General features: G+C 38.0%; 1 protein-coding gene across 2 annotated transcripts in view; it reads right to left on the reverse strand.

The window, feature by feature from the left end:
* prkcba (protein kinase C, beta a) overlaps positions 1-22,247 on the reverse strand; it is a 45,338-nt gene that overhangs the window by 10,934 nt on the left and 12,157 nt on the right. Inside the window, exons 3-17 of one of the 2 annotated variants that reach the window (XM_053229988.1) lie at positions 18,924-19,006; positions 15,548-15,659; positions 13,724-13,852; positions 12,699-12,855; positions 12,472-12,606; positions 12,253-12,349; positions 11,258-11,404; positions 10,512-10,685; positions 8,833-8,924; positions 8,508-8,570; positions 8,177-8,315; positions 7,830-7,910; positions 7,625-7,732; positions 6,513-6,653; positions 2,129-4,222 (exon numbers count right to left, since the gene is read on the reverse strand). In XM_053229988.1, coding sequence (XP_053085963.1) covers positions 4,067-4,222; positions 6,513-6,653; positions 7,625-7,732; positions 7,830-7,910; positions 8,177-8,315; positions 8,508-8,570; positions 8,833-8,924; positions 10,512-10,685; positions 11,258-11,404; positions 12,253-12,349; positions 12,472-12,606; positions 12,699-12,855; positions 13,724-13,852; positions 15,548-15,659; positions 18,924-19,006 — 1,814 coding nt within the window. In that variant the 3' untranslated portion in view covers positions 2,129-4,066. Of the gene's footprint in view, positions 1-2,128; positions 4,223-6,512; positions 6,654-7,624; positions 7,733-7,829; positions 7,911-8,176; positions 8,316-8,507; positions 8,571-8,832; positions 8,925-10,511; positions 10,686-11,257; positions 11,405-12,252; positions 12,350-12,471; positions 12,607-12,698; positions 12,856-13,723; positions 13,853-15,547; positions 15,660-18,923; positions 19,007-22,247 lie in introns of those variants that run through there. The other variant, XM_053229989.1, reaches the window with a different exon arrangement.

A 22,247-nucleotide genomic window follows, 5' to 3' on the forward strand; every position in this document is an offset into this window, starting at 1 on the left:
TCATAGTCAGAAAACATAGAAAACAAAACGTTTACCTTGCTCATGGATCGTGGACAAATGATAAATTCAGTAGCTATCATGGCATGTAAGTGAAGCTCCAGGATGCTCCCAGTGCTTGGCCCCTTAATTGCTGCCTGTGGCTATATTTATTATTATTATTATTATTATTATTGGTGATGATGATAGACATTTTTAAGGTGTTCCACGAGTATCTACGCTCAGTCCCGTCCTGTTTTCTTGCACGTGCTACCATCAGGTCAAAGGGGATCACTGGATTAAAATACGATGGAGCTACAAAGACCAAGACAAATCACTTCCTTTGTAAAGCACCGAACATCAGGAAGACCGATACAGATGTTTACTGATGTTTACAGATTTCCGTTTACAGATTCCTACCTTTATTTAGGAGCACCCTTCTCCTGCACGCCCCTCGGCCTGGTCCCTGTGAGCCTACGCAACAGCTGTTTCCAGATGTGCTCACAAAAATGAAAGGGGGTATTTCGTTTACAGATGTATAACCACACACACACACACACACACACACACACAGGCATGCTTTCATATATGTTACAACTTCCAGCAGATGGTCTTGATTTGTTAGAGCGCCTTAGGGCCTCCTGTATCCATTTATGGGTGTGTGTGTGTGTGTGTGTGTGTGTGTGGGCATGTCTATACATCGGATGTATGTGAGTGTGCTTGCTGGAAGGACCATCTAGCTTAAATGTTTGGCGTCTGGCTTTTTGCTGACTCTGCTTCTTTCATAAACTGTTGCAGGTTTTATTAAAGACTTGAACGACTAAATGTCGCTACATGGTGCTGTTCACAAAACCTCTAACAAGCTCTAACAAAAACCCAAAGCCTACACTATCCTAAAACATCAGGTGAGGATATGCAGATGAGTCCTTGAAGAGTAAACTGAATCATCTATATTTGTCCACTTGGATCACCTCAATATAAAACAGTAATGTCTGATATTAATATCTGATGTTATAAAGAAAGAGAAATTCAGTTTCATTATCCTAAACAGTGTAAAATGTTCCCATGAGTCCTTATTCAGAGTTGAGTTACTCGCACGTAGTGAGGATTTAATACCGAAACAGCACATATCACTGATCAGACCTCAGACTTACGCACTGTTGAGAAGTTACGCACACTGTGGGCGGAGTTTATCTAAAACAGGGGCGTGTCTCAGTTACGCTCGATTCTGATCTTGAGTTTTAGCGCATTTTTCTTGTGTGATGTCGTCTCGCGTGAGGAGCAGCGTTAAGTCCAGCTCCATTGTCTGAAAGTTTGATGTAACTACAACATGTACGCTGAAATTTATGTTTTTGATGTAAAAACACACAAAACAATGATTTGAGGTTAATATTAAATCCATAAATATGACACTATTAATTCATTATTCGTATCGTCCCTTCACGGAGACATCAGAGGAGACGCACCTTTATCAGAGACGCATCTCTGATCTCAAGGAGTGGATTATTTATGGATTATTTTTTTCTTCACAGCAGAGCGCATCGAATTAACACAAACGCTGACATTGTTTTATTAATTCAGAATCAAATAAGTGATAAAATCTCCTACATCCTGCACACACATTAAGATTTCATGTCATTAAGCCGTGTGTATGAGCACAATATAAATAAACAAAATGTAAAATAACAGGCTGCGCTGGATCAAGTGCTATTCTATGTGCTGCTGAATAACGAGTGTGGAAGCCATTTTGTTAAATTAAACCCGTGATTAATGTGATAATTACAGCGAGCTCTATTCATGCAGCAGTATATTAATGATATATTAGACTCTTATTAGATTTATTTCAACTTTCACCATCTTCTCATACAGATATCATCACATTAGTGTTTTTGATTTATTTTTTATTTTTAAACGGTCTCTTGTTTTTACGTTATTACGTTTGACTGCAAAGAGATGTATTACAGTCTGCATTTTCTATCCCTGATTTTTCTCTCTCGCTGTTTTAAGGCGAAATACACGCAGGTGATTTTAATGACCTGAATTGACCTCCGTACGCGAGTAACCCGACTCTGAATACACATAACTTTCTCTGCGTAAATACTGATCTAACCTTTGACCTTATGTCGTCATAAATCAGTGCATGACAGTGAAATGTTTTGAATGTATCCATGCCTTTATTTTGTTCACTGTTAGCTGGTCACTCAGCAAGACTGATTTTCGGTAAAGGGTAATGAAAACTCAATAAGCAACACATTATTATCGCACAATAACAATGTGTTGTATGGCGAGGATGTTTTTCAGTTTATGTGAGAAAAAAGAAACAAAAATTATTCATAGATTTACTATTATATATATATATATATATATATATATATATATATATATATATATATATATATATATATATATATATGTATGTATATATATATATGTATATATCTATATATTAAAATGTAAAATGTACCATCTCTTCACAGTGGATTGCATTACTCTCATTCAAATACTTTGAGGGCTTCAGGTTTTACGATATGAATTATAATAATGTACTACACAGATTTGGTGGACTAACGACAAAAGATATGTAATCTTTTTCAACATAATATCAATAATAATAATAATAATAATAATAATACCACTTTGGGGAGTCAAAAATATTAAAAAATTCTCGAGTAAGGATGGAGTTGCAGTCCTCAGTTACAGTGTGTATCCAGGTTCATGCATGATGTCTGATGTTCACACCACGTTGATTGACAGGAAGCAGTGATCCCCCCCCCCCCCAAAAAAAAAACAAACAAAAAAAAAAAACACTGTATACCTGATACACGTGTGCTGAGAGATGGAAAGCAAAAAAACAAAACTAAACAAAACTAAAAACACCCCGTCCCTGAGGACTGGTTCAGGAACCACTGATGTAAACCTAGTACGTTACACAGAACTCTTAGATTTGGCACAGATATACGACGAAATAAAGAAACAGCATACTTTTGTGTATATACATGTTCATAATGGGCCTCATTTATCAATCTTTTATTGAAGTCGTGTTATATAATGTTTCACAGACAAAGTGAGGTAAAAATCCCTGCTATATTTTTCACTGATTGTCTTTGATAATATGATAAATGATAATATACAACTAATCAGCGTTTATCAGCTGTGTTCATGGCACATTTACATTTAGCCACGCCCATAAAACTCCATAACAAGAGCTGAAATTGACAAAATGGCGACGAAATAGTACAGCGCCTCCTAAATCTTCCAGTAACGCAGCTCAGCCACTGCAGCGCTTCCACCGACGTGTGTTAACTCCTCCTCCTGTTACAGGGTGCCATTACTTTTGAACGGCTAGTCTTATTTGTCATTAGTTATTAATACAAAACGACTCAAAATTAGCAAGTGATTTAAACTTGATAGCATGTTCTGTATATAAAATGGCAGCAATCAATTTTCAGCAATGATTTGAAGGCAATCGAGGTTCACGTCAATTATACGTAAATTTACACAAATTCTCGTAGGATACGAAGTTTTTCCGAACTTTCGTGAATTGTCTAAATGCTCCTGCGAACAAATTTCGGTTGTATCCGGTTTGATAAACGAGGCCAAAAAAAAAAAAAAAAAAAAAAAGTACCAGGAACAGACTGACCTACATAATGAAACTAGGTGGCTTTTTATATTTTGGCAAATATTATTTTTTTATACTTCATATCTATATTATCTATAATATATTATCGATAATTTATATCATATTTATATTCTAAACCCCGCCCTCCCCCCTAAAAAAAAAAAAAAAAAGTAAATACAGCATTTATTATTTTAACTGAATAATAAAAAGTAAACATATATATTTCTCATGTAGTCAACTCATAACATTACGAGTTTATAACACCGTAGATGGGCAGTGTGTGTGTGTGTGTGTGTGTGTGTGTGTGTGTGTGTGTGTGTGTGTAAAATGATTAACCAGCATAAACTGTATGAAACAAACGGAAGCGGAAATGTAGATACAGGCTGAACAAAATGATTGGCTCATTAGGTCTCAGTTGTTTCAGCCTCTCCGATCTGATTGGTCTCGGTGCAAGCGCCGCGCTGCTATTGGCTACTTGGACTCCTGAGCTGGGAATTCTGGGTTAATGTAAGAGAAACCCTGGAACTCGTCCTGGTCCAGGTTAAGAATCACTTCCTGGTCGGGAGGGGTCAGGACTGGAGGATGGCGGGTGAAAAAACGGTCAAAGTTCTCTGCGTCTCGACCGCACTGTGGAGAAGACGAGAGAAGAGAGGAGTGCGATGGGAGGATGGTGGTTAAAAGAAAAGAAAAAAAAACAAAACAGCAACAACAAAAGGTGTCATAAACATGGCAAAAACAATAAACTTGCAAGAAAAAATGTAAAATAAGTGAAAGCGGGATTAAAACACAGAGATATAATTGTTTTTTTTTTTTTAAACCAATTTCCAGGACGAATGATGAAACGAAATAAATCACAGCATGTTATCTTCAAATGCTTTAATCCCGCTGTGTTTTTTTCTTCTAAATATATATACATAAAACCAGAATATTCTTCAACTGAAACCAAATGTGAACCACAAATGTTGAGAGAACATTTGTTTAATAAGAGGTGGATCTAAATTTAGAAGTGAAAACCATGGAGCTGATTTCTTCCAGAGATGAAGTGTCATGAACGTACAGCAGGTGTGTGCTGATCATCAGTTACATGATATATTGTGATATTCATGGTTTATTAATGCTGAAGTTCATGGATTGTCAGTGTCGTTTATACCGCAGCGCTGCTGAATTCTCAAATCCGATTGGTCTGATTGAGTGTAAAATGAATTTAATGAATGAAAAAATTGGAAAATTGCTGTGGTATAAGCAGAATGAAACACTTGGAGGAGACGCCGTTATAGGAAAATAATCAACTTTATTTAGTTATTGGTAACAGTAACTCTGCTTCATCGTACCATCAAAACCCACCAAGTGTTTTATTCCTTACTTATAATAAATAATAATGATAGTTTGACTCAAGCATGTGTGAGTGGAGTAAATATTCAAAAAGGAGAAATATTTACCACAGGCTTCCCAGAACCGGAGATAAACGTGTGCTAGCGCTTGTACTTACAACTCACCCGCTTTCCGTGCTTTATACGTGAAAAGTAGTCACACATATGTACAGTCAAACAACTTGCCTTTATATTACATCTTGCGCGCACACACACACACACACACACACACACAAATTCACACTTCATTAAAATAAAACTGGCAAAGCAAATTAAACCACAGAGATCAAACGAAATCTCCAAACACACGCCGTTATAGACATGCAGGTCACGTGATCTCGCCCCGGGAATTTTTCCAGCAGGGTCTTCATGTCAGTGTGTTATTGTATTCCTTTAACAGCTTTGAAAAAATCTTTGCTTTGCAAATTTTCTTCGCAAAGTTGCTAATATCCACCAAACCACGCGACGGTCTAACGGCGCATCAGGTAGGTTCAACAAGCAGAAAAACAACTGAACACAAATTAAACTTCCTACCGAGTTTTGCAAAACAAACATTCAACATTCTTTTGGTGTGTATTGTTAAAAAAAAAACCTGTACATACACACACTCCAGCTTCTACCTCAGATAAGTGAACCATGAGAAACAAGAGGTTTGGAAGCCTGTGTGTGTGTGTGTGTGTGTGTGTGTGTGTGTGTCTCCTGACAGAACGTGTTTAAAACGCTGCTTGATGTTAGACAGCTGTATTCGTGTCTCGATGCTGAGACGACACGGAGCTACACATCACTGTAAAGTGCCACAAATGTTCATAAGACTGTAATTATTTACCACAAAGCTACACTGGGGGAGAAATACGAGGACATGTCTTTCTCCTGGACTTGTCTTCTGCTACACTAAACATATCTACAGACGAAATGGTGACCTCGGCGTCTTGTGCTGGTGTGAAAGTAAATGGCAAAAAGAAAAACATGGTGGACAGAACGGTTACACTCACCTCTGTGATAACGTTATTATTATTATTATTATTTTTATTATTATTATTATTTTCTGTTAGGGTCTTATGGTTACACTGAGGCGGTTAAAGTCCTCATGGAACGTCTTGAGATGATTCCATACGTTGACGTATTTCCTTTCGAAACAGGAAGTCAGAATGATGGCGTGTTGAGATGCTGGTTTACTGCTAACGAGCTGCTACTGTTGAACAAGACACGCCTCCGGGGGCGGAGCTTATACGCCATTTAATTTAATTGGAGGAACAGAAGACTAGTACAGGATGAGTCATCAAAAATGTGATCTTTTGATAGGGAAGTGAAATTAAAGATTAAATGCCTACTTGTTAAAGCTGGACTTCATTATAAAACACAGACACACACACACACACACACACACACACACACACACACACAGACGTTGCCATACTATCTTTATGAGGACCTTCCACTGATGTAATTATTAACACAGGTTCTCTTTGGGTTCGGCCACAAGGACAAAACTTTCAGGTATTCCTATTGTTGTGGACACACACACACACACACACACGTTTCCTTACTGATTTGGGTTTGAATGGAGGTTGAACCTCTCTGTTCTGCAGTTTCTCCCAATCCATGTACCGGAAGAACGCGTGTTCCTTAATGTCTCTCTCGCCCTCAGGGCCGCAACCCAAACGCTTCCCCGGATGCTTCGTCATCAGCTGAAACACACAGCACACTGTTAGCAAGAAGCAACTGACTGGTCAGAAGGTGTTGATGAATTTTCTGTAACAGCAGCTCTGACAGTAGCGCAGGTTTATATTAACGCGCTCGCTCTAACACCTCGTTATCGTTTCTATAGCAACAGCTCATTTACAGATCACTAATAATAAACAGAGTTTTAAAATTGTGATATGGTTCTTACAGGAAGGAGATTTATATTTAAGATTTAGGGAAGGAGTCTCCAGTGTCAGCACTTTGTATGAGTCAGAGGTAAAGCTGTAACTCTTCAGAAGGAGTTTCTTGGTAAAAGTCGTTTTTTGTGCGTTTTTTTTTTTTTTGTCTTAGTAACTTCAATAGAGAGAGAATAAAGAGAAGCTGGTGAGGGGACGACTGTTTATAGCTGCTATAACGTGAGTGAGAACTTACGTGTAACTATAAACGGATAAAAATTACAATGAGTTTAATTTTGTAATGGTTCGTGAATCGCTGTGGTATAAAAGGTATAAAAGACTTCGACGTGTGCTTCGTCGTGGTTTCAGTCACTCCACCCCGGGGTTGATTATTTTCCTCGAACAGCACGACACACGGAGTGTTTTATCCCTTACGTAATTCATCATTTCCAAATCTTCGTATGAAATTATATTGAAATCGGTAATGAAATACAGCTAGCTAATATAGCTAATATAGCTAGCTAAAGATCGTATGCAATTTTTTTTCCCCCCCAGACGTCTTTGATCATAAATCCCTGCTAAAATAATTTTGGCTGGAAAATGATTGTGTGTAAACAACGTTTTCTCTTCGTTAACGTTACCGTTTACGCATAACGTTTGGTCTATCAACAATTAGGATATTTAGGAATTTTTTTTCAATTTACTGTACTGTGTGTGAAATATTATAGTATTTTTTTGTGTTTAATAACTGTTTAACAGCAAGTGTGTGTGTGTGTGTGTGTGTGTGTGTGTACACTCACGCCTTTGCATATAGCCACGGCTTCTTTAGACATGGATTTCGGATAGGAAACGTGGTGCTCCATGATGGACTGGAAAAGCTCGTCTTCATCTTCGCCATCAAACGGAGGCTACGAAAAAAGGCCAAAGTCGTAACGCTAACTTACAAACACTACAAACGTTAATTAGCTTCATTTACGTCGCTCGGTAAGGATGTTTAGCGTTTACCTGTCCCGCTAACATCTCGTACAGCAGAACTCCGTACGCCCACCAGTCCACAGACTTCCCGTACGGCTGATAGGCAATGATCTGAAAGTGCAGAAACAGGAGAAACCGCTTACCACAGTCTCGTAACACTTCCTGTTACGAGAACACGTAACACCTCCGTTTTTTTAAGGGGCTTTCCAATAATATACTTGCTGAAGGAGAAGTTTATATGAGAATCAGTTGGAGGTCCGAAAACTGACTTCAGGCGGAATAAACTGGGGTTTATTTTAATTCTCATGTAATATGATAGGTAGTTGGAGCTGTTGTTCCACACACACACACACACACACACACACACACACACACACCTCAGGTGCAATGTAGTCCGGAGTTCCACAGAAGGTTTTCGTATTCACGCCGTCGTGCATGTTCTCCTTGCACATGCCAAAGTCAGCGATTTTAATGTGACCCTCAGAATCCAGCATCACGTTATCCAACTTTAAGTCTCTACACACACACACACACACACACACACACACACACACACGAGAGACTCAAACATGACCGATATCTTCTAGACGTTAAGAATTCTGCTTTTAACTGCATCGTTATTCTATTGTTCTAGAGACTTCTTTAACTATTACTGAGCTGCAAAATGCGTTTGAATAACGTTGTTAGAACGTTAAATGTAGTTCTTACCTGTAAATGATGCCTTTTGAATGGAGAAAGAATAGACCAATGGCAATCTCTGCAGCGTAGAACCTACACACACACACACACACACACACACACGCACACGCACACGCACACGCACACACGCACATGCACACACTCTTAGAATACTGATAATCACACTAGTAATTTCTCTTGTTTTTGTATTAAAGACAAGAGAGAAACAAAGAAAATACAATATTCATGATTTGTTCTGACACTGTGGCGTGTGTTGGCGTGTGTGTGTGTGTGCGTGCGCACTCAAGTGTGTGTGTGTGTGTGTGTGTGTGTGTGTGTGTGTGTTTGTACTTACACAGCATGCGGCTCCTTAAATTTCCCCACTTGCTGTATCTGGTACATCAGATCTCCACCGTTAATGTACTCCATCACAAAGTACAGGCGGTCCTACACACACACACACACACACACACAATACACACCGACACACGCACACACACCCACACATCAGTCCACACACAAACCCACACACACCAACACGTGAAAATCAGTGATGCGGAACAGACAGTAAACAAGGATGCGACTTTAATCAGCTTCTTCAGATTTATTTCTACTAGTAGGAAATTGTTAAAAATCGATTGTTGCACCTTTAAGCGATATTTCAGTCATTAAGTAACTGATAACTTCAGCAGAGGAAGATATTTTGCACCCGTTAAAGCCACATAATATTCATATATTTCTTACCAATAACTTGATTAATTTTTTTTTTAATGTATTCTCCAAAAATCTAAAATATATGACATTTCACTCTTGAAACTGTAAAAATTTTACTGATATTTAAATTCATTAGAACTTACGAAGTCTTACACATCTGCTGAGCACGCTGTTCACTAGCTAGCTAAAGTCAGTAATATTTAATGCTAACGTTACCTAATCTTAGCTACAGAATTAGTTTCCCGTTACGATAAAGACTTCTACTGCGCCAAAACGTAACGTTTATTATGTAGATCTTCTTTATTATACGATGAAACTAAAAACGTGGATTCTGATTGGCTGAGCGTGTCTGTGTTGCGTTCATCCTGAATGTTGATTGGCTGGAAGGTGATGTAAAACCTAATTAAAGTTTATCTGTGAGTTTTTTTAAATATCACACCAAAAATAATACTACAAGAGAGTAAAATCTATGAGAATAAAGTGTATGCGGTTTCGACTAAAATGGCGGACAGAACGTTATAATACTGAGTTCACTTTGTGCTAATATCAGATGTTCACGCTAATTAGTAACTGTTGCTAGTGAAGTCCTGTTGCTAATTATCGCACATTGTTATTGTTTAGCTGTAATCGCTAGCTAGCTTCTCAGCTTAGATAAATGCTAACTAGCTGGCGGGTTATACACAACAAGTGGCAACGTTAATAGGTTAATTAGCTATGATTTGAACCATTATTAATCTACATAAAGAATCAAAACATAGCTACAAAACGGGAAGCTAATTTAGATGCGGAAAACAATTTCCTCAGCAGGTAAAACGGTTCTTCCCGCCCTTTTGTCATTGTTGTTGTCGTTGTTGTTGTCGTTGTTGTCGTTGTTGTTGTTGTCGTTGTTGATGACAACGCTGTATTTTTAAACATGGCTACACGGTGACCTCGCTGACTGAGCGACTGAGCGAGAAGGAACCTTCTGGAGTAAATGAGGAACTGAATGTGAATTTGAATACATGAGTATTTGTGATATGCAGAAGCAATGAAAGCAGAAGTTGCACAAGCTGTGTGTTTGTGTGGGCGTGTGTGTGTGTGTGTGTGTGTGTGTGTGCGTATGTGTGTGTGTGTGTGTGTGTGTGTGTGTGTGTGTGCGTATGTGTGTGTGTGTGTGGGCGTGTGTGTGTGTGTGTGTATGTGTGTTTGTGTGTGTTTGTGTGGGCGTGTGTGTGTGTTCATATGTGTGTGTGCATGTGTGTGTGTGTGTGTGGGCGTGTGTGTGTGTTTGTGTGTGTGTGTGTGTGTGTGTGTGTGTGTGTGTGTGGGCGTGTTCTGTACCATAGTCTGAAAGCAGGAGTGCAGCTGCGTGAGAAAAGGCGGTTTTCCGGAAAGCGCCAGAACTCTCTTCTCCACCATGGTGCATTCCACGTCATCGTCCTGGATCACGACGTCCTTCTTCAAGATCTTCACGGCGTAAAGTTCGTCCGTTCCTTTACGCTCGGCCAGCATCACCTGGAAACGCAAAGCGGGTCACGCAATCGAATACTCTTCTCCTGTTGTTCCTAAAACGCTACAATGTCCTCCGAAATGCGGAACAACCCGGAAAAAAGAAATGAAAATTCAAACTGAGGTTTTTCGTTTCGTTTTGTTAATCTAAGACAAAAATCGAATTTATTCAAATCTCTACATCTCTTAATTGTATTCTTAATTACATCACAGCGCTGATTAATTCTCAAATCTGATTGGTTAGAAGTTTTCCATAATGACAGTTTTTATTAATGCACATGTTCTAATACGTTTTCGTTTCTATAGTAACGGCTCATGCACAGGGAGTAATATATTTATAATAACCCTGTAAATTTCCTGAAACCTTCAGGACAGAGGAGTTTACGATTCTTTGCAGTTTCTCGTTAAAAAAAACAAAAACAAACATATGACGTATCAACTTGTCTTCATCAAACCACGCCTTTGTTGATTATTTTCCCACAACAGCACACCCCCAAGTGTGTCTTTCCTAACTTCACTCCTAAAATAAAATCACAGGGTGTGTGTGCGTACAAGCGTTAAGGCAGTTTGAATGTTACCTTTCCGAAGCTGCCTTTTCCCAGTACCATGATGAAGTTAAAATCGGAGAGCTTCACGCGATCCTGGTTGCCGTTGGCGTCGTATTTGGAGATGTCGTTGGACGACGAGCTGTCGGCGTTCTTGTTGCCCGGACCAATCCTGGCTCTCTGACAGGAACAAGAGCGAAAACAAAGCAAAAACTAGGATGAGAGACAATAGTGAAACAATCAATTTAAGAAACGCTTAAGTAAGAAACGCTGCTTTTTTTTCCCCCGTTGCTTTTTTTGTTTATTAGATAAATATACGATGACCTTCACATTAAATAGTTAAATACGTCATATTACTTTACAAAAAAAACCTAACAGCTACTTGATATTTTCACTAGTACGCTGTTTAGGACGCAACCGCATGTAATAATCGTTATTATGAAAATTTTTGTTGTGGCTAACAAATATTTAGCTAGCTACAGTAGCTAAAAAAATATATACCACAGGTGATGTATTACTTAAATTACATTTGCTCATTTTGAAGTAGTTATAAAGCCACGAAAAAAGGACTGACAGTATTTTTTATTTTATACGAATGCATTCCTTCTAATACGTTATCGTTTCCATAGTAACAAATTAAATTAAAATTTAAAAAATGTGTGTAATTGATAATATGGTGAAGTTTTTACGTAAGGAGATGTCTGCTTATCGTTTATGGAAGGAGTCTCCGGTGTCAGCGCTTCGTTAACTTCAGAAGAAAAAAGCTGCTTTAACGTAAATGATCATTCTTAACTAACGTTAAACGTAACTACAGATGAATAAAAAAGTATGAAAAAAAAGTCATTCTTTAATAAATAAAAAACTGTAATCATTGGCAAATTGCTGTGGCATCAGAGGAATAAAACACTTTAGGATGTGTTGTTATTGGAAAATAACCCATGTGTTGATTATTTTCCAGTAGCAGCACGCCCCCTAGTGTTTTATTCTTTACAGAAATTTTCCGTAACGTATTGAAATGCATCGCTAACCTCAAACTTCTGCCGCAGTTCCTCGTTACCTTCTTCACCATCGGGTTGGACTGGAACATTAAAATATTCGCCTTCTTCTTGGCTCAACAATTTGTACCTATAAGACAGGAGTCCATATCTTAAGATTAGTGGAAGCTGGAGGTTCTGAGGACGAGTGATAAGTGAAGATGTGGAGATGTACGAGAGCGATTTTAAACACTGTTTTTTTAAAGACCTTACCAGCCACTGACCCCTTGCTTTTGGAGCTCGGAGATGCCAAACGAGAGAGAACCCATGAAGTCATTCCTGCTGGTCAGGTCCCAGTCCCAGACTTCCACAGACAGACGTCTGTCCTTATCCGTCTCCCGCAGATTGCTACGGGAGAACAACAAACAAGGCAAATAAAAAAAAAAAAAAAAAGTTTCTTCTCTTCAAATAAGAAGGAAAATAACGAAGATCTGACGTACAATGCGAAAGTCTCGTTCCAGGTGGGGTTGAGCGAACACTTGATGGTTTTAGTCTTCTGCTTGCTTTCGCTCTTGGGGTCGGGAATCAGTTTGAGCTTCACGTACGGGTCCGACAAGCCGTTCGGGTCCATCGGCACCAGGTTCCGAGCCTCCCTGACTGGTATGGAGAAAGAGGAGGAAAGCGGAGAAAGAAAGTAAAAAAAGACGTAAACTGAGAAAAGAAATTATAATAAATATCACAAAACACAAACATCCTGCCATCGACAACCGCACGGTTCTGTTTACCGCCTTATAACTCGATAATGAGTTACACACGGACCCGACTATTACAGAATAAACGACTAAACATATAACATTTTTTAAAATAGATCAACCACTGACAATGCTGTTAGCTTAGCGTTAGCCAAAGCGGTTCAACATTGCTACTGACGTGGAAAATGATAACGTATTATAATAAGCACAATAATATAAACCTGCACTACTGTCAAGTTCTAACCAAGTTCTAACCACATCTGGCCAAATACTAACCAAGTTCTAACCACATCTGGCCAAATACTAACCAAGTTCTAACCACATCTGGCCAAATTCTAACCAAGTTCTAACCACTAAAGTCAGTGAGAAATTTGCTTGAAGCCACGGCTGCTATACTGCACTGTTCTTCCTTCTGTAGTTTTAATTAAAAGATAATCCACATTCTAATCCACACCAACAACCATTTCAACATTAGAGGAGTGTGAAGCGTTCCTTTGCGTTCTTTGCAACACAGACTGCGGCGTATAAACAGAGTACTGTACACACTGCATTAGCAAAGTGTGTGAGAAAGACAGCGAGTAAAAGATGTGGGACGATCGTTGGGGAATTGATTTCAGGATGTGTTTTTCTCCCGCAGGGTAAGCTAACACGACCGGACTCCGAGCTCTGACGCAAGAATAACCACTGTGGAACAACCAATCAATGGAAATCACACTGAAACTCACGGTGTGTGTGTGTGTGTGTGTGTGTGTGTGTGTGTGTGTCAGACTCACTGGTTACGGTCAGCTTGCACTCTTTGATGTCGGCGCTGATGTACAGTCGTCCTCTCCTCTCCGTGTGATCCGTCCCGCACAGGCTCGGAACGTTGGTCACGCACCGCTTATGAATATTCATCATGCAGGCTACAGAAATACATCAACAACCAAACGGTGTTACGCACCACAACGCAGAGATAAACTCACATAGTTACAGTTTATTTTGGTTTAATTTATTCTGAATGTATTTATTTCTGTAAAGCTGCCAGACAAATAAAATTGAATTGAATTGAATTTTTCATCTCTGGACCCGAATTCTTGTCCAAATTGTGTAAACATAAACATAAACATAAACATAAACGTAAACGTAAACACGCTCATGTATACATCAGATTCGATATCGTAAGAAACTAATTTCAAACAAAATATCTGAAATATATCCGATTCATCGTTATTATATATTTTTTCAGATAATCGTAGATACTAAAAGTAAAATTAGCGATAATTTTCTTAACTATGAAGATTATCTGAACATTTTATTTAATTTAATTGCTTGTCATGGCGTGTTTCTTAGTAGGGCTGGACGATATAACGGTATAATATCGATATCGTGATAAATTGTCACTTTTATGAGATAGTATAGCGTATATCGCAATAGATAATATATATTTAATAATAATTAATTATAATTTATTTATGTTTTCTTACTAAACTTAGAAACTGACTCTAAACAGATGATTTGTCGTTAAACTTTTGTGTTTAAAATGTTATAAAATAATTTGCAGTTTTTCTCCTTTTCAGTGTTTGTTATTTATTTACTTACTTATTATTAGATTATTAAAATTTTATATTAATTTATTAAAATTATTACACTTTTTTTTAGTAAACTTACAAACGTACTCTAAGCAGATGATGTGATGTTAAATTTTTGTACTTAAAATTGTCTCTCAATTTGTAAAATATTTTTAAAAATGACGGATTTTTAATTTTTTCTCCTTTTCAGTGTTTGTTAATTATTTATTTATTTACTAGAATTTAAAAAAAAAAAATTTAATATAATAAAATAAAAACATATTTATTATGTTATACAATAAATATGTACAGACATTTGCAAAAAAAATGTTGTGAAAACAAACTATTTTGTGCGCGCGCACGTGAAAATTTGTCATTTTCGAATGATTTATTTTTTTTTATTTCTGAAAGAAAAGGACATGGTGTAACGTTTACAGGAAATGATTACTTTCTCACATACACACCACTTATTCTCTAGTTTTCTTTAAGAAAAAAAACATAAAAACAAGCAAATTTTCACGTGCACACAAATATTTTCATTTTCATGAGATTTTTTTTTTTTTACTATGTATGTTTTTTTTTTTTTTTTGGCAAAGGTCCCCTCACAGGCTCCATAAAAATATCGTATCATCAAACAGTTTTTAAAAAAAACCTTGTTCACAAATTTATTCACAAACCCGTATGACGTGATACGCGTTGTGTAGCGCAGAAATGTCTTTGAGAATCGTGATGTGATATTTTGTCACATTTCTCCGCCCCTAGCTGCTAGCGGTGAAGTCCTCGTGCTGAGATTCATGTTTACGATGTCATGATGTTTAAAAAAAACAGCGTGTTTAATAAAAACACGTGACCGTAAAATGAGGCGAAAGGAAGCGCGAGTGTCTCAGTGCTCAGTGCTCGCCGAAGTGAACTGCTCTCACGGTTTCTCTCAACACTCTGCCTGTGCACCATCAATGCGTGTCGTCTATTCATTCACACGACACTAGGATTACATCGCTGCGTGTGCGTGTGTGTGTGTGTGTGTGTGTGTGTGTGTGTGTGTGTACTCACTGTCGCATTTCATCCCCTGGTGTATAAGTCCGTAAAGTAGAGATCCACAGTGGTCACAGAAAGTGGGACTGGAGTATGTGTGTACCTTAAATTTGTGTTTACTGCGGGGATCCTGCAACACACACACACACACACACACACACACATACACACACACATACACACACACACACACACATACACACATACACACATACACACATACACACACACACACACACACACACAAATATCAGTTTCCTTTTTGTCTTGAGGTCCCTGTAAAGCACCCACTACTTATTTACATCCATTTACACCACAGCGCTGCTGGATTCTGCATTCTGATTGGTCGTCAGGTGTTGATTAGTTTTCTATAACAGCAGCTCTGACAGTAGCGCAGCAGGTTTATATTAATGCACTCACTCTAATACATTATCGTTTCTATAGTAACAGTAACAACTCATTCACAGGGATGTTTAAGACGGACGCTCCGCTGATAACAAATGAATTTTAAAAAAAATTGTTGCTACGGTGACGGTTTTTTTTTCCAAAAAAAAAAGAGATGATCGTTTATTTATTTACCATTTAAGAAAGGAGTCTCCAGTGTCAGCGCTTTGTAACAGTAAAGCTGTAACCTGACGTGTCGTTCTTCACCAAATGAAAAAATTGTAATTGTTTTTGTTCGTTTTTGCAAATGTGCTGCGGTATAAGAGGAATAAACCACTTGTTCTGGTATTGATTATTATTGATTATTGATTATTTTCCTGTAACAGCGCAACCCTGTCCTGATTTATTCCTTACATTACATTATTCAGAAAGTGAAATGTATCCAGGACGTGACTGATAACGTGGACTCGTGTCTAAGCAGCAGGTTAAAGTTCAGCACCTCGCAATAAGTAACTTCATTAACGCCGTTAATCAGGATTTTTTGTGCGTCAGACACCAAAGGTTAAAAAAACAAAACAAAACTCTGAGTTAAAGTATAGCAGTTTATTCATTTCTCCGTTACGGACGCGGAGAGAAGGTCGTACCGTAACACATCGGAACAGACGGAAGTCTAGCAGACATAAAGCACAACTGTTTTTTTTTTTTTTTAACATTTTTTCCCTTAAATTTATTTATTTAATAATTTAATTTATTATTAAATAAATAAATGTATTAATTTATTTATAATCTATCTATCTAACTATCTATCTATCTATCTTTTTTTATCCTCCATTATGGTGACGGTGAAAACACACAACACGTCTCGGACGTTTCCGTACAAAAAAATGTTTCTTTCTATACAAAAAAAAAAAACAAATGAAGTTAAAAACAAAAAAAGGCAGAATAATAAACATTATTAGTTTTTTTTTTTTTTTTTTAAATTCTGACCTAAACTGCATAATTACTATATTAGTTAAAAAAAAAGTATATAATTTTGGACATATAGATATATTATATATACACCTAAACAATATAGTTATGGACGTATTGTAGTGAAGTAAATAAATTCTGAAAAAAAAAAAAAAAAATTTCTATAATTCTGAAAAAAATTACACACACATTGTATATTATCTATCTATAATTTCATATATGAGATCTAAAAAAAAAATACAAAAATAAAATAATCTATAAATTTGGACATAAATATTTTTGAGCTAAATTGTTAGTAAAATAAATAAATTTTTTTTTTATATATATAATTTCAGGAAATATGTATGTTAGTGAAATAATTTTCCACATTGCAATGATTTTTTAAAAAAAAATACTTTTACTTGATGGCTTCTAATTTCACTTTCAAAAATCATCCGTCACTTTTATGATCAGTAAAACCATCGAAAAACCTTTTTATAAAAGATGACGTATGAAAGGGTTAAAAGAGAAACAGTAAGAAGAGCATTCATATTAACACAAGAAGTGAACTGAAACCTGAAGCGACAGCAGAGCTTTTTGCTCGGCAGGAATCGGCGGCGCTACGCTACGCTACGCTACTTGTCTAACGAAACATGGCGATGTTTTTTTTAATACAACACGAAGCGTTTGGAATAATCCTGCAAAGCCGCAGTGTGCATGTGAAGCTGAGCGTGCGGGTGAAGTGGTGTGTTTATATCAGCTCTGTTCACTGGCTGCAACACACAGATACGGCTACACACAGGAAGTGTTTTTTCTCTTTTCATTTTGCATTTCTGTGACTGTGTGTGAGTGTGTGTGTGTGTGTGTGTGTGTGTGTGTGTGTGTGTGCTCACATGTCGGGAGGAAGCTGAGGTATAAAAATAGACATAAAGAAGAGAGAAAGAGACGATCTCACGCCCCTGTACGAGTGTGTGTGTGTGTGCACAGGCGAAATATTAATTACGACTTAATTGGAACACTTAATAGACCTACATGCTTATATCCTTCATATAATTAAGTCTGATAAAAAGAAAACCAATATGTATTTATATAAAGAACAGCATGTCATACTTTTTATCCATTTAGAGTTACGTACGTTATAGTAGCTATAGCTACGAGTCACTCCTTCACCAACCTCTTTTTTTTGTCTCTGTTGAAGTTAGTAAGAATAAAAACTCCTCTGTCCTGAAGATGTCGGAAAACTTGCGGAAGATTTACAGCTTTAGCTCTGACACTGGAGACTCCTTCCATAAATATTAAATAAACCTCTATGTATCGTATTTGATCGAGCGCATTCGTTTAAACCTGTGGCTAACGCACATTCTAATGCGTTACCGTTTCTATAGTAACGGCTCATTCGCAGGGACGTGTGATAATAAACAGATTTAAAAAGCATCGTTTTCTGTTACACGTACGGAAGGAGTCTCCAGTGTCAGCGCTTTGTAACAGTCAGAGGTAAAGCTGTAACGTTAAGTTTTCCGACGTCTTCAGGACAGAGGAGTTTACGCTTCTTTACGGTTTCTCGGTGACAAGCTGCGTTTTTTTAGTTTATTTCCTTCGAGACAGAGTAAAAGAGAAGCTGGTGAGGGAACGAGTGTTTATAGCTGCTATAACGTTCTGACGTTCTACAACACTAAATGGATAAAAAGTACACTTGGGGAACACATTTGGACAAATGATATGGTTAAGGATATAAAAATTGTGCGTAAGTGTGTCTAAGTCAGCGCTCTGTGTGTGTGTGTGTGTGTGTGTGTGTGTGTGTGTGTGTGTGGTGTTGTTTAGCTCTAGCAGCACGCAGGCAACATGTTCTGATTGAAAACACTGATAGTGTTGGAGTGTGTATGTGCTGTGTTTGTGTGTTTGTTGCTTAGTCAGGAGGAGACAGCGCTTTTTAATCTGTAGAGGAAGTGGACTTGTCTAAGAGGAAGGACAGAACACACACACACACACACACACACACACACACACACACACACTCGGAGAGAAAGAGAGAGAAAGAAAGAGAAAGAGAGAGAAGACTTACGTCTGATGCCGGCCCTTTGTCCGCTCCTGGGCAGGAGAATGTGACGAACTCATGGCAGCGTTTGTGGACCACGAAACAGCACACTAAATAACACACACACACACACACACACACACACACACACACACACACACACACACAGAAAGAGAAAAATCAATTATTTACATTTGTTACATTTAAATTTCACATTTTTCCTCTGAAACACCAGCCCACAGCGAGTTCCTCACAGCCTTTACGCCGCACACTGCCACACAAATTTTTCAAAAATCATGTTATATTTACTAAAGCAGGGCAAGAAATGCGACGAATGCGACGAATGCGACGAATGTGACGAATGCGACGAATACATGCAGAGATGCTTTTAGTGTGAAACGGGATGTATGTGAAATTCAATATGTGAAACCGACAAAACCAAACCAGTGATTATTTACGTGACGCTTAGTGCGTCGCTCGTGAGACGCGTGATTTCGACTACACAATCGCAGTCCTCTCTCACACACACACACACACACACACACACACACACACGCACACACAGATTCACTGTTAAAAGTGTAAATATAAACATCTTTCCTTCTTTAACGTGCAACAATTAAATGCATCGTACGATATACAGTATATATTTTTTTTTTTTTTTTTTTAAAGTGACTTAAAAAGCTACAAAAGTTCTTCCCACTCGTTTCCTTTCCTCCATCCTTCTTTCTTTTTTCTTCCTTCCTTTCTCCTGTCCTCTCTTTCGGTCCGTCCTTCTTTCCTTTCTCACACCCTTTCGATCTTTTGCACTTTCTTCCTCCCTGTCTCTTTCTTTCTTTTTTCTTCCTTTCTTTCTTCTTTCACCCATCCTTTCTCACACTCTTTCTTTCTTTCTTCTTCCTGTCTTTGCTTTCTTTCATTCCTTCTTCATTCCGTCCTTCTTTCCTTTCTCACAACCTTTCAGTCTTTTGTTCTTTCTTCCCCCTGTCTCTCTTTCTTTCTTTTTTTCTTCCTTTCTTTCATCTTTCCTACACCCTTTCTTTTCCCCTCCCACCCTTCCTTCCTTCTTTTTATTTCTTCCTTTCTTTCTTCTTTCACCCATCCTTTCTCACACTCTTTCTTTCTTTCTTCCATTCCTTCTTCATTCTGTCCTTCTTTCCTTTCTTACAACCTTTCATTCTTTTGTTCTTTCTTTTTTCTTTTTCTTTCTTTCTTTCTTTCTTTCTTTCATTTTTCCTTCCTTCCTTCCTTCCTTCCTTCTTTCTTTTTATTTCTTCCTTCCTCCGTTCTTTCTTTCCTCTCACACCCTTTCTTTCTTTCCTTCTTTTCTTCCTCACTGTTTTTCTTTCCTTCTTTGGGGAACACTTTGTCAATGGTTGTGCTGCGTGTTATTTTTTGTCCGTTTCGCACTACATGTTCAGTGACTCTGTTCTCACAGCTCTATAAGACTAGAATAAAAACAAACCACTTTAATCTAAACGAATCTGGAATTAATCCAGATTTCTGGCATTTAGAACGGAGTCAAATACATTCACTGAAACACAACTCTCTGTCAAACCCGCTGGAAAAGATCTTCTCCTTATACGATTATAATTCGATTCATACCGAGTGTATTAGAGCCCCAGAGGAGTGGTGCACTTCTACACGTTTCGGTTTGACGTGTTAATACAGCGAGCTCGATGAAGTGATTGTGAAATGAACAGGAAGTGGGTTGTTTTGCAGAAAGGGGACTACAACTGCATTATTGAGGGTCTTTTTCAAGGGTCTTTCCGTTTTCTTCTCGTCTTATGAACGTGCACGACTCCAGACAGCGATCAGAAATGCAAAACATGTACACGGTTATGTAGAAATCATCATCGATGATCATCTTTACACGCTGATAAAAGTGTGAAATGTTTTTATTGGAGGAAAAACATGGAACTTGTCTATATGGAGCAAAGCAAAAGTAAAACTGATAAATAGTTTTATTAGGAACGAATGATTTACGAACTCACTGGAGAGCTGAAGAATGAAAAATGAGCCGGTGATTTTTTTTTTCTAATCTTCATCTCTCCAGTGTGGGTGAGTCTGCGCTCATGAGAGCTTCAGGAACCTGATGTGCTCTTCTGCTGTTGTAGCTCATCCAGCTCAAGGTTTGATGCTTTGTGCATGCTGAGATGCTTTTCTGCTCACCACGGTTGGAAAGAGTGGTCATTTGCGTTATTCTATCTTTCCTAGCAGCTCGAACCAATCTGGCCATTTTCCTCTGACCTTCTCTTATCAACAAGGCGTTTCCACCCACAGAACTGTCGCTCTCTCAGTGTTTTCTGTTTTTCGCACCATTCTGTGTAAACTCTAGAGACTGTTGTGTGTGAAAATCCCAAGAGATCAGCAGTTTCTAAAATACTCACACCAGCCCTTCTGCTATCAACAACCATGTCACGGTTAAAGTCCCAGAGATCACACTTTTTCTTCATTCTGATGTTTGACGTGAACGTTAACTGAAGCTCTTATACACTGTGCTGCTGCCACATGATTGAATAATTAGATAACTGCATGAATGTTCAGGTGTACAAGTGTTCCTAATAAAGTGGACAGTGAGTGTATATATATATATATATACATGTGTGTGTGTGTGTGTGTGTGTGTATACAGTCCCCTCTGAAACTATTGGAACAGCATGACAAGTTCTTTTGTTTTTGCTTTACACTGAAATATTTGGGTTTGAGATCAAAAGATGATTATGAGACAACAGATCATATTTCAGCTTTCATTTCCTCATCTCGACGTGTTAAACAACTTAGAACATAATACCTTCTGTTAGAATCCACCCATTTTTCAAGGTGATCAGAAATATTGGAACATGTGAGCTCTGTTAGATTGATTGTTTAAACATATAACAGCTCTGAATGTCTGCTCCTGGTTAGAACCCGGAGTTTCACTTGTGAAGCCTGTGTTTGTTGTTAAAAAGGATAAACCAACATGAAGACCAGAGAGCTGCCTATGGGAGAAAAGCAAGCCATTTTGAAGCTGAGAAAAGATGGAAAAATGAAAAAGAAAGAAACACGGAACAGGTTGGCCGAGGAAAACAACAGCAGCTGATGACAGAAATATTGTGACAGCTTTGAAGGAAAAACCCAAAAACAACAGTGAAATCAACGACCTTCTCAGGGCAGGCTGAAGGTATCACAATCCACCGCTAGAAGAAGACTTCGACAGCAGAAATATAGAGGCCATACCACAAGATGCAAACCTCTCATCAGCAGTAAGAATCAGAAGGCCAGAGTGAAATTCACAAAGAAATACACAGATGAGCCACAAAAGCTCTGTACCACAAAAACAAACAAACGGCCTTGCCGTTCCAATACTTTT

Source organism: Pangasianodon hypophthalmus, chromosome 26 (assembly GCF_027358585.1).
Source record: "Pangasianodon hypophthalmus isolate fPanHyp1 chromosome 26, fPanHyp1.pri, whole genome shotgun sequence".
Classification (NCBI taxonomy): domain Eukaryota; kingdom Metazoa; phylum Chordata; class Actinopteri; order Siluriformes; family Pangasiidae; genus Pangasianodon; species Pangasianodon hypophthalmus.